The sequence below is a fragment of the Heterodontus francisci genome, chromosome 1, assembly GCF_036365525.1.
Source record: "Heterodontus francisci isolate sHetFra1 chromosome 1, sHetFra1.hap1, whole genome shotgun sequence".
Taxonomy (NCBI): domain Eukaryota; kingdom Metazoa; phylum Chordata; class Chondrichthyes; order Heterodontiformes; family Heterodontidae; genus Heterodontus; species Heterodontus francisci.
The window spans coordinates 254,002,982-254,015,851 of record NC_090371.1 but is presented as its reverse complement, the minus strand read 5'-3'; the positions used below and the strand labels follow the sequence as shown (position 1 = coordinate 254,015,851).

Below are 12,870 nucleotides of genomic sequence, written 5' to 3'. Positions count from 1 at the left end.
ACACCACACCTGTGGTGTTAAGCAATCTGCACCTCTTGATTAATGCTTTTCTAATTATCACCAAAATACAGGGCTCTAACTTGCTCTACCCTACTTGCAAATTTGTCAATATCTTTATGCAAGTGCAGGGTATAAAAATCACAGTGCAATATCTGTTATCTAATGTCTTCCATCACTATCACCATGAATTCTATAGCGAGAAAACAGCCAAAGCCTCCGACAATATCAGCATTGAGTTTGTTAGAAGAAGTTCTGGAGTGTTAGAGAGGTACAAATAATTTGAATATTTAGCTTGGAACAGGTGGCAAGAATCCACTTGTCCCCACTACATCTCACACTTGAAAATGAAAAGACATCTATTGCACAGTCATGGCCCTTTTCCAAACCTATAAATTAGGTTGTTATCAATCTGAAATGTTAACTCAGTTTTTCTTTTTCAAAGGATGCTTAGTATTTCCAGCATTTTCGGTTTCCATTTCAGATTTCCAATATCTGCAGTATTTTATTTTTCTATAATTTTTTCCCAACTATTTCATACAAGAGGAAATTGGAAAATATTGATCAAAAATACCTACTACTGAGCCAAACTTAATGTGCAACTCATCCTACTCACCCTAATATGTTTTTGCGTGTTAAACACGCAAACAGGTTACTTCAAACACTGTGGCACTGTAGAAATGTACTTCGATCAATGTGTACAATGAGGCATCTTACAGGGAACTATTCCATTTTGGAACAGAAGCAGGCACCTTTAAATATTGCAACTCCTTCATACTCCTCAGTCTTAGAGGAAGAGGTAAAAAGATTTTAAAAAGCACATTTCTAAATATCGAAGCATCTCACTGTCCTCCATACCTTTCCTAAATCTAGGTTTCACTTTTGGAATTTCCTCCTGTACTTTTGCTACATCTTGCGTACATGGAATGACACTGCACATAACATCCAACACCTTATCACATGTCATCTGTGGAAGGAAAGTAAGAGTACAGATTCACAGATCATCTTCACTATATGGCCAAAGATTCTTTACAAATGATGAAAACAATAAATTACAAGGTCATATATTCAATTCATCAACTTAAATAAGAACACAGGATTTTAGAGGAACAGCAAAGGCCATAAAGCCTAACAAAGTTCTTCCATTTTTAGCAGATCAAATTTACCTACACACCTTCTCACCATAGTCTTCAATCTTTACTATTTGCAGAAATGCATCCAATTATCTCTTGAACCAGTTTTTATGGCCTGATTTAGTGGTCTTCCCAATTATTAATGCCACAGATAAATTTAAATACTTTAAAAAGAAAAAAGTCTCAATGCACAAAACAGACAATGCAGTTCCTCTCAAGAGACTGGTCAAAACAGTGGATTCCTCAACTAACAAATATTAATAAATTTTTCATTTTATTTTTACACACCTGTGTCCACAACCCCTGCACTATGAAGCCAACTTAGTTTCATTCAAGAGCAGCGGCAGCAGCCAGCTCTTGCCTCATCTTCAATCATCCTACTTTACAATAAGCTAATAAGGGGTACAAATAGCAGCAGTTTGGCAGTCTCTTTCAATCCTGGTAAGGAATAGCATCTCATTTTCACATGGTGTCCACTATTCAGATTAGAAACTGACTGCCTGAGAAACCTCTCAGCTGAGTTCCAGTAACCCATGACACCAGGAGGTTACCAGGCCATCAAACCAACTGTCGCTTCTGAACAGTAACAACATGCATATCAAAAATATGCATCCAAGTTGATCAAGTTTTCCACAAATTAACAAGATTTCCCTATATCTTATCAAAAATAATTAAAACCATGTAATAAATGGGCGGCACAGTGGCGCAGTGGTTAGCACCGCAGCCTCACAGCTCCAGCGACCTGGGTTCAATTCTGGGTACTGCCTGTGCGGAGTTTGCAAGTTCTCCCTGTGTCTGCGTGGGTTTTCGCCGGGTGCTCCGGTTTCCTCCCACTACCAAAAGACTTGCAGGTTGATAGGTAAATTGGCCATTATAAATTGCCCCGAGTATAGGTAGGTGGTAGGAGAATATAGGGACAGGTGGGATGTGGTAGAAATATGGGATTAGTGTAGGGTTAGTATAAATGGGTGGTTGATGGTCGGCACAGACTCGGTGGGCCGAAGAGCCTGTTTCAGTGCTGTATCTCTAAATAAATAAAAATAAATCAGAATATGTTTGCTAACAATGTAATAGGAGACTTGAAGTTTGTAAAGTGGATAGGCAACAGCCATTCTCTAAATTCTCAGAATGTATTACTATTTGGACTTACCCTGTATTCTCCTAATGCAAAGTGACAGGCAGCCATTTGGATTAATGCTCTCTGTTGTTCGAGTGTGCCCTGACTCATGACATGTTGCTGGGCTCCTTGAAGAGCACCTAACTGATGAAGACTGTTTATTGCTTTTCTGTATTGACCCTTCAAAAAAAAGTTTCAATTACACACTAAGGCAATAAAAAAGGTCAAGAACATCTATTACGACATTTATATAATCCATTATGCATGTAATAAAAATGTAAAAGTCAAAAGATTTATGACTTATCTTTATACCACTTCAATAGTCCTGCTTTCCTTAATCAGCAAACAAAAACTTGAATAATAGATGATAGAAATTGAAACTGCTTTTATTCTTCCAATCACTCGTGTGCTGTCAAGGTTACTTTTATCCAGTTCCCTTTAAAGTGTTTTAACTTTATTTATATAAATAAGTAACCATCCTCTACCCTCTCCTCTTCTTTCTCTATCCTCAGCAGCACAGAAGACACTGCCACGTAGCGTAGAGCATGGCTACCCGATCCGAACCCGACGACGTGTCGGGTTCGGATCGGGTCGCACTTCCGGATCTGGCATTCGGGCTCGGGTTGCGTCAGGCTGGGTCGGACACGCTCTATCACCACCTCCGGTAAGTGGCTCCAATGTTAATGTACTTTTTGGACGTGAAAGGTGATTTTGTTACTGTTTTTTAAAGCTTGTGCAGATAAGCAACAAAGTGAAAAACGGAAGGTAGGTTAACTGATGTTCAGGTCGGGCTCAGGAAAAAATGAGAGGACTCAGGCCGGGTTGGGCTTGGGGTCAGATGTGGTTCTGTCGGGCTCGGGTTGGGTTTCATTTGCAGATCCGAGCCAGCCTTTAATGTAGTGAACTATACCACAGCACAATGCACTGCTGCCGATATGACATTGAAATGCCAAATGGCAAATTTCTAAATTTAACTCTAATTTCAGATTTTAATTTAAATAACTGATTGAGCACTATAATCACATTTATAGCTCTCTAAATATAAATAATTTCTTTCTCTCAATACATCTAAAAGATTAGTTCAAACTTAATACTAAATAAAATGTTTCTATCCAGCCTAACAAGATATTTTGTATGTATGAATGTAAGATTTCCATTTCACTTCTTACTGGGTTTCAGCAGTAGTTGTGGTCTTCTGGAAAATATATATATCTCACGTCAAAGACGGCCACCCCCCACTACATATGCATTTTGGTTATTTCATTGAGCATATTAAATTAGCACCCAAACATAGGAATCAACTTCTCAGAAAAGGATACGAGTGTGGTGGGGAAGGAAACAGATCTACCCTTGGGGATATGGCACTGGATGAGCAACCAGCTGTAAAGTTTCCACCATGGCAAGTCATGAAATTTAACCAGATAAAATATGCATAAAAGCTATCTGATGGTCATAAAAACCCAACTGGTTCACTAATGGGCTGACTGGACTCCTTCTATGCTGTAATGATTCTGTGTTCTATTTTGTGTTTGTTGGCAGGGAACTGCTACCCTTACCTGATCTGGCCTACACATGACTAAAGTTTCACACTACATGGTTGACAATGTCCTCAGGCAACTAGGGATGGGCAATAAATGCGGCCAATTTTTTTTTTTAAAACAATGTTCAGAGGCTAAGTGGACTGTGGGGGACAGATTACAGTGGAAAACCCAAGCTTAATAGCAAATTTGTGAGTTCTGTTCAATGACACCTTTTATTTTTAGGGATTTGTAGTGGGATAGATGAGGAATTTTATGGTAGCTGCATAATGGAGAATTTTTGTTTGAACGTAATTGTGTAAATTTTTGGTGAAATATGACTGGCAAGTAATGAAAGTAGAAACTAATCAAGTGGAAAGGAAAAAATATACAGTCCGAAATACTTATTTGACAAACAAAAAATTCCCAGAGCTTCAACAGTCACAAGGTAATAGACATAAGATATATTATGAAGATAACTTATTTAACTTCTACCAGTAAATTCAGAAGTCTCTAGTTAATAAGGCTGAGCAGATATATTTGACAGTAAAAGGTCAGTGTGACTAAGGGGAAGAGCAGGCAGGGAGCAGATGATGAATATAAAGGGACTGGTGGTCTGAGGTGCATTTGTTTTAATGCAAGAAGTGTAGTAGGTAAGGCAGATGAACTTAGGGCTTGGATTAGTACCTGGGAGTATAATGTTATTGCTATTACTGAGACTTGGTTGAGGGAAGGGCATGATTGGCAACTAAATATCCCAGGATATCGATGCTTCAGGCGGGATAGAGAGGGAGGTAAAAGGGGTGGAGGAGTTGCATTACTGGTCAAAGAGGATATCACAGCTGTGCTGAAGGAGGGCACTATGGAGGACTCGAGCAGTGAGGCAATATGGACAGAACTCAGAAATAGGAAGGGTGCGGTAACAATGTTGGGGCTGTACTACAGGCCTCCCAACAGCGAGCGTGAGATAGAGGTACAAATATGTAAACAGATTATGGAAAGAAGTAGGAGCAACAGGGTGGTGGTGATAGGAGATTTTAATTTTCCCAACATTGACTGGGATTCGCTTAGTGTTAGAGGTCCAGATGGAGCAGAATTTGTAAGGAGCATCCAGGAGGGTTTTCTAGAGCAGTATGTAAATAGTCCAACTCGGGAAGGGGCCATACTGGACCTGGTGTTGGGGAATGAGCCCGGCCAGGTTGTTGAAGTTTCAGTAGGGGACTACTTTGGGAATAGTGATCACAATTCCGTAAGCTTTAAAATACTCATGGACAAAGACGAGAGTGGTCCTAAAGGAAGAGTGCTAAATTGGGGGAAGGCCAACTATACCAAAATTCGGCAGGAGCTGGGAAATGCAGATTGGGAGCAGCTGTTTGAAGGTAAATCCACATGTGATGATATGTGGGAGGCTTTTAAAGAGAGGTTGATTAGCGTGCAGGAGAGACATGTTCCTGTGAAAATGAGGGATAGAAATGGCAAGATTAGGGAACCATGGATGACAGGTGAAATTGTGAGACTAGCTAAGAGGAAAAAGGAAGCATACATAAGGTCTAGGCGGCTGATGAAAGACGAAGCTTTGAAAGAATATCGGGAATGTAGGACCAATCTGAAACGAGGAATTAAGAGGGCTAAAAGGGGTCATGAAATATCTTTAGCAAACAGGGTTAAGGAAAATCCCAAAGCCTTTTATTCATATATAAGGAGAAAGAGGGTAACTAGAGAAAGGATTGGCCCACTAAAGGACAAAGGAGGAATGTTATGCTTGGACTCAGAGAAAATGGGTGAGATTCTAAACGAGTACTTTGCATCAGTATTCACCGAGGAGAGGGACATGACGGATGTTGAGGTTAGGAACAGATGTTTGATTACTCTAGGTCAAGTCGGCATAAGGAGGGAGGAAGTGTTGGGTATTCTAAAGGGCATTAAGGTGGACAAGTCCCCAGGTCCGGATGGGATCTATCCCAGGTTACTGAGGGAAGCGAGAGAGGAAATAGCTGGGGCCTTAACAGATATCTTTGCAGCATCCTTAAACACGGGTGAGGTCCCGGAGGACTGGAGAATTGCTAATGTTGTCCCCTTGTTTAAGAAGGGTAGCAGGAATAATCCAGGTAATTATAGACCGGTGAGCCTGACGTCAGTGGTAGGGAAGCTGCTGGAGAAGATACTGAGGGATAGGATCTATTCCCATTTGGAAGAAAATGGGCTCATCAGTGATAGGCAACATGGTTTTGTGCAGGGAAGGTCATGTCTTACCAACTTAATAGAATTCTTTGAGGAAGTGACAAAGTTGATTGATGAGGGAAGGGCTGTCGATGTCATATACATGGACTTCAGTAAGGCGTTTGATAAGGTTCCCCATGGCAGGCTGATGGAGAAAGTGAAGGCGCTTGGGGTCCAAGGTGTACTAGCTAGATGGATAAAGAACTGGCTGGGCAACAGGAGACAGAGAGTAGCAGTAGAAGGGAGTTTCTCAAAATGGAGACGTGTGACCAGTGGTGTTCCACAGGGATCCGTGCTGGGACCACTGTTGTTTGTGATATACATTAATGATTTGGAGGAAAGTATAGGTGGACTGATTAGCAAGTTTGCAGACGACACTAAGATTGGTGGAGTAGCAGATAGTGAAGGGGACTGTCAGAGAATACAGCAGAATATAGATAGATTGGAGAGTTGGGCAGAGAAATGGCAGATGGAGTTCAATCAGGGCAAATGCGAGGTGATGCATTTTGGAAGATCCAATTCAAGAGTGAACTATACAGTAAATGGAAAAGTCCTGGGGAAAATTGATGTCCAGAGAGATTTGGGTGTTCAGGTCCACTGTTCCCTGAAGGTGGCAACGCAGGTAAATAGAGTGGTCAAGAAGGCATACGGCATGCTTTCCTTCATCGGACGGGGCATTGAGTACAAGAGTTGGCAGGTCATGTTACAGTTGTATAGGACTTTGGTTCGGCCACATTTGGAATACTGCGTACAGTTCTGGTCGCCACATTATCAAAAGGATGTGGATGCTTTGGAGAGGGTGCAGAGGAGGTTCACCAGGATGTTGCCTGGTATGGAGGGCGCTAGCTATGAAGAGAGGTTGAGTAGATTAGGATTATTTTCATTAGAAAGACGGAGGTTGAGGGGGGACCTGATTGAGGTGTACAAAATCATGAGAGGTATAGACAGGGTGGATAGCAAGAGGCTTTTTCCCAGAGTGGGGGTTTCAATTACTAGAGGACACGAGTTCAAAGTGAAAGGGGAAAAGTTTAGGGGGGATATGCGTGGAAAGTTCTTTACGCAGAGGGTGGTGGGCACCTGGAACGCATTGCCAGCGGAGGTGGTAGATGCGGGCACGATGGCGTCTTTTAAGATGTATCTAGACAGATACATGAATGGGCAGGAAGAAAAGAGATACAGAACCTTAGAAAATAGGCGACATGTTTAGAGAGGGGATCTGGATCGGCGCAGGCTTGGAGGGCCGAAGGGCCTGTTCCTGTGCTGTAATTATCTTTGTTCTTTGTCTTTCTGTGCTTCTACAGTCAGCGTAACCTCAAATAATTTACCTGGTATACAATCATGTCGGTTATGAATATTCTCAGCCACAGCCAGGTTTCAGTCTTCCATGACATGCAGATTCGTGTGAATTCTTAAAAGTGAAAAAAAGAATCAGAAATAAGTTCTACAAGATATTAAAAATAGTGCCGAATAGTGCATCTCAGTTTAAGGAAAAAAAAGTTTTTCAGTTCTTGCAAGTACCCTTGCAGAGCTATGCAACCACCAGAAGCAAATATTATGCTGCAATTTCAATACATCAGTAACTCTGGAATATCAATGACAAATGCAGTTTATATAAAAATATATAATATAAATATATTTTATCATATAAAAATATAATATAAAATCATTGTCTGGTGACAAAAATGGAGCATAATTGTCCCTAATTTATGGGTTCTCTTTGTACTGCATTTCTTAATAAACAATTTCTTCTAAGTTACCACCCTCAAGAGAGTTTCTGGAATTGCATGCTAAGAAATTGTTTTCTATTATTTTGGCACTGAACAAGGTACATTAGAAAGTTAATGAAGCCAATACTGTTGATTACTAATGGGCATGCATGATTGGAAAAAAAAACAAAGAGCACACCTAAGTGCAAGAAACGTTGTGCACTGCCAAAGTATTAAGCCACAAAATACTCTGATCAGAATAGCCCGAGCATAGATAGCTATGTGGCCATCACGATATCTTTTTTTATGTTTTATTGCAGTTTGTTGTTTGAGTAAACTCACTCTGTTTTCCAGATTGACTTCTCAAAGGTGATTATACTTCCAAGTGTTTTACAAAGTGTTTTAGACACTTTCGATATACCGGCTAGTTAAGGTCTAGACCCAACTCTATAGCTAGAAATACCTGCATAATTCCAAGAAAAATGGTAGCCAATAGCGAATTTGGAAACCATTCCCTTTATAAGAAGTGCTTCTTTATTATCTGTTTGAAAGGTCACCAAAGAAACCCGTTCAAAAGCATTTAGCAGTTTTCAATCTGATAACTGTAAACAAATCCAATTTCTCTGAATTAATTTCTCTACTTTATGTCCAAATATTTAAATAAAACGCCTAAAAATGTACAATTCTATTTTACATGTCTGCAGATATAGTTCTTCGCTAAAATTAAGAAATTTTAAAATAACATTGTCTACAAAAGATATCAATTTTGAATATTTGCAGTCCTCTTCAGATATTTTGACGCGTATAAATCAAGCCTATCTAAACTTATCCACAATCTTTTCAGAAGTCAGTGAAAAAAACTCAAGAATTGCTGTGCAAATTATACTGGAAAATAGGAATTTCCTCTATACTGTAGTTCCCCAAATGCCTTGATAAAATCAGAGAACCTTAGAGAGGCGATTTGAATTGAAGAACCTTCAAACTAATGAAGATCACAATGCACAAAAATGTAACTACTACTTATATGAACTTCCTTATACAAAGCATTAAACAAGACGTGGCAGAGTGATAAAAAAAACTAACAGCAGAAATCTACTGTTGTGTCTTTCTTATTAAGTACAGAACAGCTTTAAGGCAGAAGAATGGGTCAGGAGAACTATGGCTGCCACTTGACTGATCAAGTGAAGAGCTTCTACACCCTTCTGTACAGAAAGTAATGGTTTTACTGCCATTCATCTACAAAGAGCTCCCCCAGTGAGCAGAAGCAAAAGGAAAACGGAATTTTACAATTGAACTCGCAAAAGCAATATTATTTATAGGGGTATAACTGTTTCTCAAAAATGTTAAAACCTGTCCTTTGTTTCAGTAACTTCCCCAATTCTAATCACTGCAGAAAAACCAAACAAACAGATAAAGGGAGGTAAAATCATGCAACTCACTGTACAGATAAGAGCAGGAGCACTGCCCCATAATAGCAACCATGCCTTTAAGAGTTTCTGCTCTTGGTGTCAGAACTCTCTCTGTTTACAATGGCACTGATATCTCAAGCAGGACTTCTGGCATCTGGAAATCCATCAAGCAAGTATCCAAGAAATCAAAGGTAACAATTATATTTGAAATTTGTCACAGACTTCAACAGCTGCATCAGTGGCAGATCTGTACCGTAAATAGAGTACTATAACACAATTGTGAGTAAATTAGAAAATGATTCCCATATGAAAATCTGAAAGGGGATTAAATCATTCAAGGCTTTCACACTTATATTAAGTTGGAAATAAGTTAACCAAGCCGATAGTTTGAAGCAACAATTGTGACCTAATAAATCTCTAATGTATAGAAAGAAAAAAAAACATTGTGCAGTTTCATAGATATTTTGACAGCACATCAAAAAAGTCCTCTTCTCACATAATTGGGTTCTACAGAGTAGAAGAATTTACTTCCCATTTAAAAATGGGCTCAGCCCCACCTTTTTCCAAAGCCTCTTGAGAATGAAGCAACTCCCAACTTTCTCTTGCAAGCTTAAAGCTCTCAAGTACATCAACTGAGTTTGGCATCTCAATCTTATTGACAATAATGTGACGGTTACGCCCTTTTCCAGAACATTCCTCATCATCTGAACTCTGAAATAAAATATAAAGGAAAGCTAGCTTTAAAATTTATATTTTAAGCCATTAACATGTTATGAGTTACCTTTTTCACCAATTTTCCCTCTTCTGTTTCTCCTCTGCTGGATAAATTAACTCCTTCCATGATGTCAATCATTTTCCTGTACCTCGCCCAAATGGTTGTTCCTCATGCGTGAGCCTTGACAATGAACGTTTCCAGGCTACTCAACCATGAAGAACAAGGTATATCACTTTTGAACGTCACTCTTTCCTTGTCCTTAACCAATATCCACACACAGGGCTGGATTCCATGTTGCCGCCGCCATACCCCATAAAAGATGTGGCCCGCACGTGCGGGTTTCATTCCGCGGAGCCGCCGCGATCTTATATGTGGCAGCTCATTAACATGTCCAGGGCGGACTGCACCCCCAATGGCGTGCAGCAGTGGGCGAGCCGTCCCCAGCTACGGCGTCCGGCGCAGGTGCCATTTTTAAAGGGCTTAGCGCCCTTACTGACAGTTTAAATTATTAAAGGCTGCATGTGAGCTTATTAAAAATAATTGCAGAAATATTCCCAACCCACTCCCACTCCTCCAATAGCATTACACGTTATTCCTGCCCATCCCCCTCCCAAAATACTTAGCTTGAATGACTTTGCCCCCTCCCACAAAGTTCTGAACCTTTTACCTTTACCCCTTCCCATCACCCCCTAGACCAATAAAGTAAGTTTGACCCCGCTCTCCCCTCCCACACTGATAAACTTACCTCCTCCCCCCTCCCCACAGGTGTCGCACCTCGTTTCCCCAGATGGGGATCCGAAGGCGCTTAAGTGCCAGGATGAAGATCGCAGCGGCACATTAGCAGGCGATGGAAATTCATTAATACAGGTACGTTAATTATTTTACATATTTAAAATGAGCTCCCGTCACCAAGAAGCCGGGGGGCCACCACTGGCAGGATCGGGATGGGCCCTGCCAGCGTCGAGGTCTGTGGCGGGCCTCATCCGGGGCAACCTTCATGCCCCCCCACCACGAATCCCGACGTCGAGGCCCCTATAAAATCCAGCCCATAGACTTCCAGCAGGGATCACCAGGTCTGGGTTTCTGAAACAAGGGTCTGCGGTTGCCACACGTGCAGCTCAGAGTTGGCTGGCTGTCTCACCTCAGAGGGGAGCATGCATGCAGGAGTTCTGAGAGCAGCAGGAAGGTTGTCAGGTAGATTCGCAGTTACGAAGGCGGGTGGTGACCGTCAGGTGAGTTCAGCCTTATTCAAGGCACGGAGTTTTTTTCAATATTTAAATACTCCATACTCTTTAAATTCAAAGAAAAGGTGCCAAAATATAAGTTCGCCCAGGTATTATCGGCATTATAATTTAGATGGGGTGGGGTGGGGAAATCTGTGATCATTAATCCATTTTGAAAGAAGTCCTTCAACCAAAAAGATTTGAGAACCACTACACCAGATAACAATTGCAAGTGGTAAATGTAGCTGATTTTCCCTGCTCCTCTCCAGGGGTGCCAAGATCAATTATGGTACCTACCACTGCTCAAAGAGATCAGTCAACTTAGAGGGCACTGAACTGAATCTTCCAGGGTGACACGGCTTAGCTACTCATGGCCATGCTCTGCTGAGTCACTGGGAAACAATTAGTATTTTAAAATGTAACAATTCCATTTAATCACATTAATATAATACTGCATTTAATATCAGGTGCCAGCCATGGCTCAATTGGTAGCACTCTTGCCTCTGAGTCAGAAGGTTGTATGTTCAAGTCCCACTCCATCACTTGAGTACAAAAATTTAGCTGACACTCCAGTGCAGTACTAAGGGAGTGCTGCACTGTCAGAGGTGCTTTCTTTTACATGAAACATTAGAGCAGATGGGACCTTGGTTCCTCAGGTGAACGCAGAAATTCCCACGGCATTATTATCCCTGATATCCTGGTCAATATTTATCCCTCAATCAATATCAGAGAAATAGATTATCTGGTCATTATCAATAAAATTGGCTCCTATGTTTCCTACATTACAGCAGTGACTACACTTCAAAAGTACTTCATTGGCTGTAAAGTGCTTTGGGACATCTGGTGGTCATGAATGGTGCTATACAAAATGCAAGTCTTTCTTTTTTACTGATCAACTTCATGGTAATTAAATAAAAATAATTTCATGAGACACTTGTAGAAACTATCCCATAAATTATAAAAAAAATTCACCCCAATATTCCTTCAGTTGTATATCATTGCATGGCAGGAACACTGAGGGCCATTGTAGGAAAAAAAAACCTTTTTAAAACTAATTCTTGCCAAATTGCATGGCCATCTTCCCCATCATGTGCTGCACAAACCAAACTGGACTGAAAACAAAATCTCTGATACATTTCAGTCTTTTTAAAATATACTTGCTGGACTTCCTGAGCTGAGAGATTGAAACAAATCAGGAAAAACAACAGAGATGGTGCAGACAAGCAAGAAACACTGGTGTTTTGAATTTATGAACAGTAGGCCTTGGAAAGACAGTACAACTTAGACAAGATGAAACACCAAAATACAAACATCTTTTTCTGAAAGATAGACGAACGGACTTCACAGAACAGAAAATTACTGGAGAAAGTGAAAGAGAGATGGATAGTTTTCTGGGCAGATTCAAATCATGATTTGAACAAAGGTCGCAGAATAGAATTGGTATTATGCTTTTAAACAAAGCTTCATGGTATGGTGTGGCCATATAGAAAAGTAACCCTATCTCCTGAAAAGGATATAAAAGGTTGAACACATCGGAGATCTCTGCTGCAGTCGCGAGAGACCAACAGCACAGTCGAGGGAAGGAGGAACCTGATCACTTATCGGAAGCCCAACTAAGTATCAGAAGTAGAGTCTGCAATCAACAGGAGCTGGCCACTTTGGGTGATTGCTCAAATATCACAGATATGTTAACAACTAGTCATACATTCCTAATGCTAGGTATTTTTGAAACATTTACTTGCTGGGAGTAGAGCAACATTGTTGAAGCATTCCTTTTCTGGCAGTAAAGTAGCAAAGCATTTTTGCTGATATTTTTTATTATTTTCTTTTCTT

The 12,870-nt window shown here is 40.5% G+C and overlaps 1 protein-coding gene across 5 annotated transcripts in view; it reads right to left on the bottom strand.

Moving 5' to 3' along the window:
* Window positions 1-12,870, bottom strand: part of ints10 (integrator complex subunit 10) — a 98,134-nt gene that overhangs the window by 37,538 nt on the left and 47,726 nt on the right. For all 5 annotated transcript variants that reach the window (XM_068042971.1, XM_068042976.1, XM_068042987.1 and 2 more), the window contains exons 10-13: window positions 9,657-9,810; window positions 7,310-7,392; window positions 2,281-2,427; window positions 856-964 (exon numbers count right to left, since the gene is read on the bottom strand). In XM_068042971.1, the coding sequence (XP_067899072.1) occupies window positions 856-964; window positions 2,281-2,427; window positions 7,310-7,392; window positions 9,657-9,810 (493 nt within the window). The remainder of the gene's footprint in view (window positions 1-855; window positions 965-2,280; window positions 2,428-7,309; window positions 7,393-9,656; window positions 9,811-12,870) is intronic.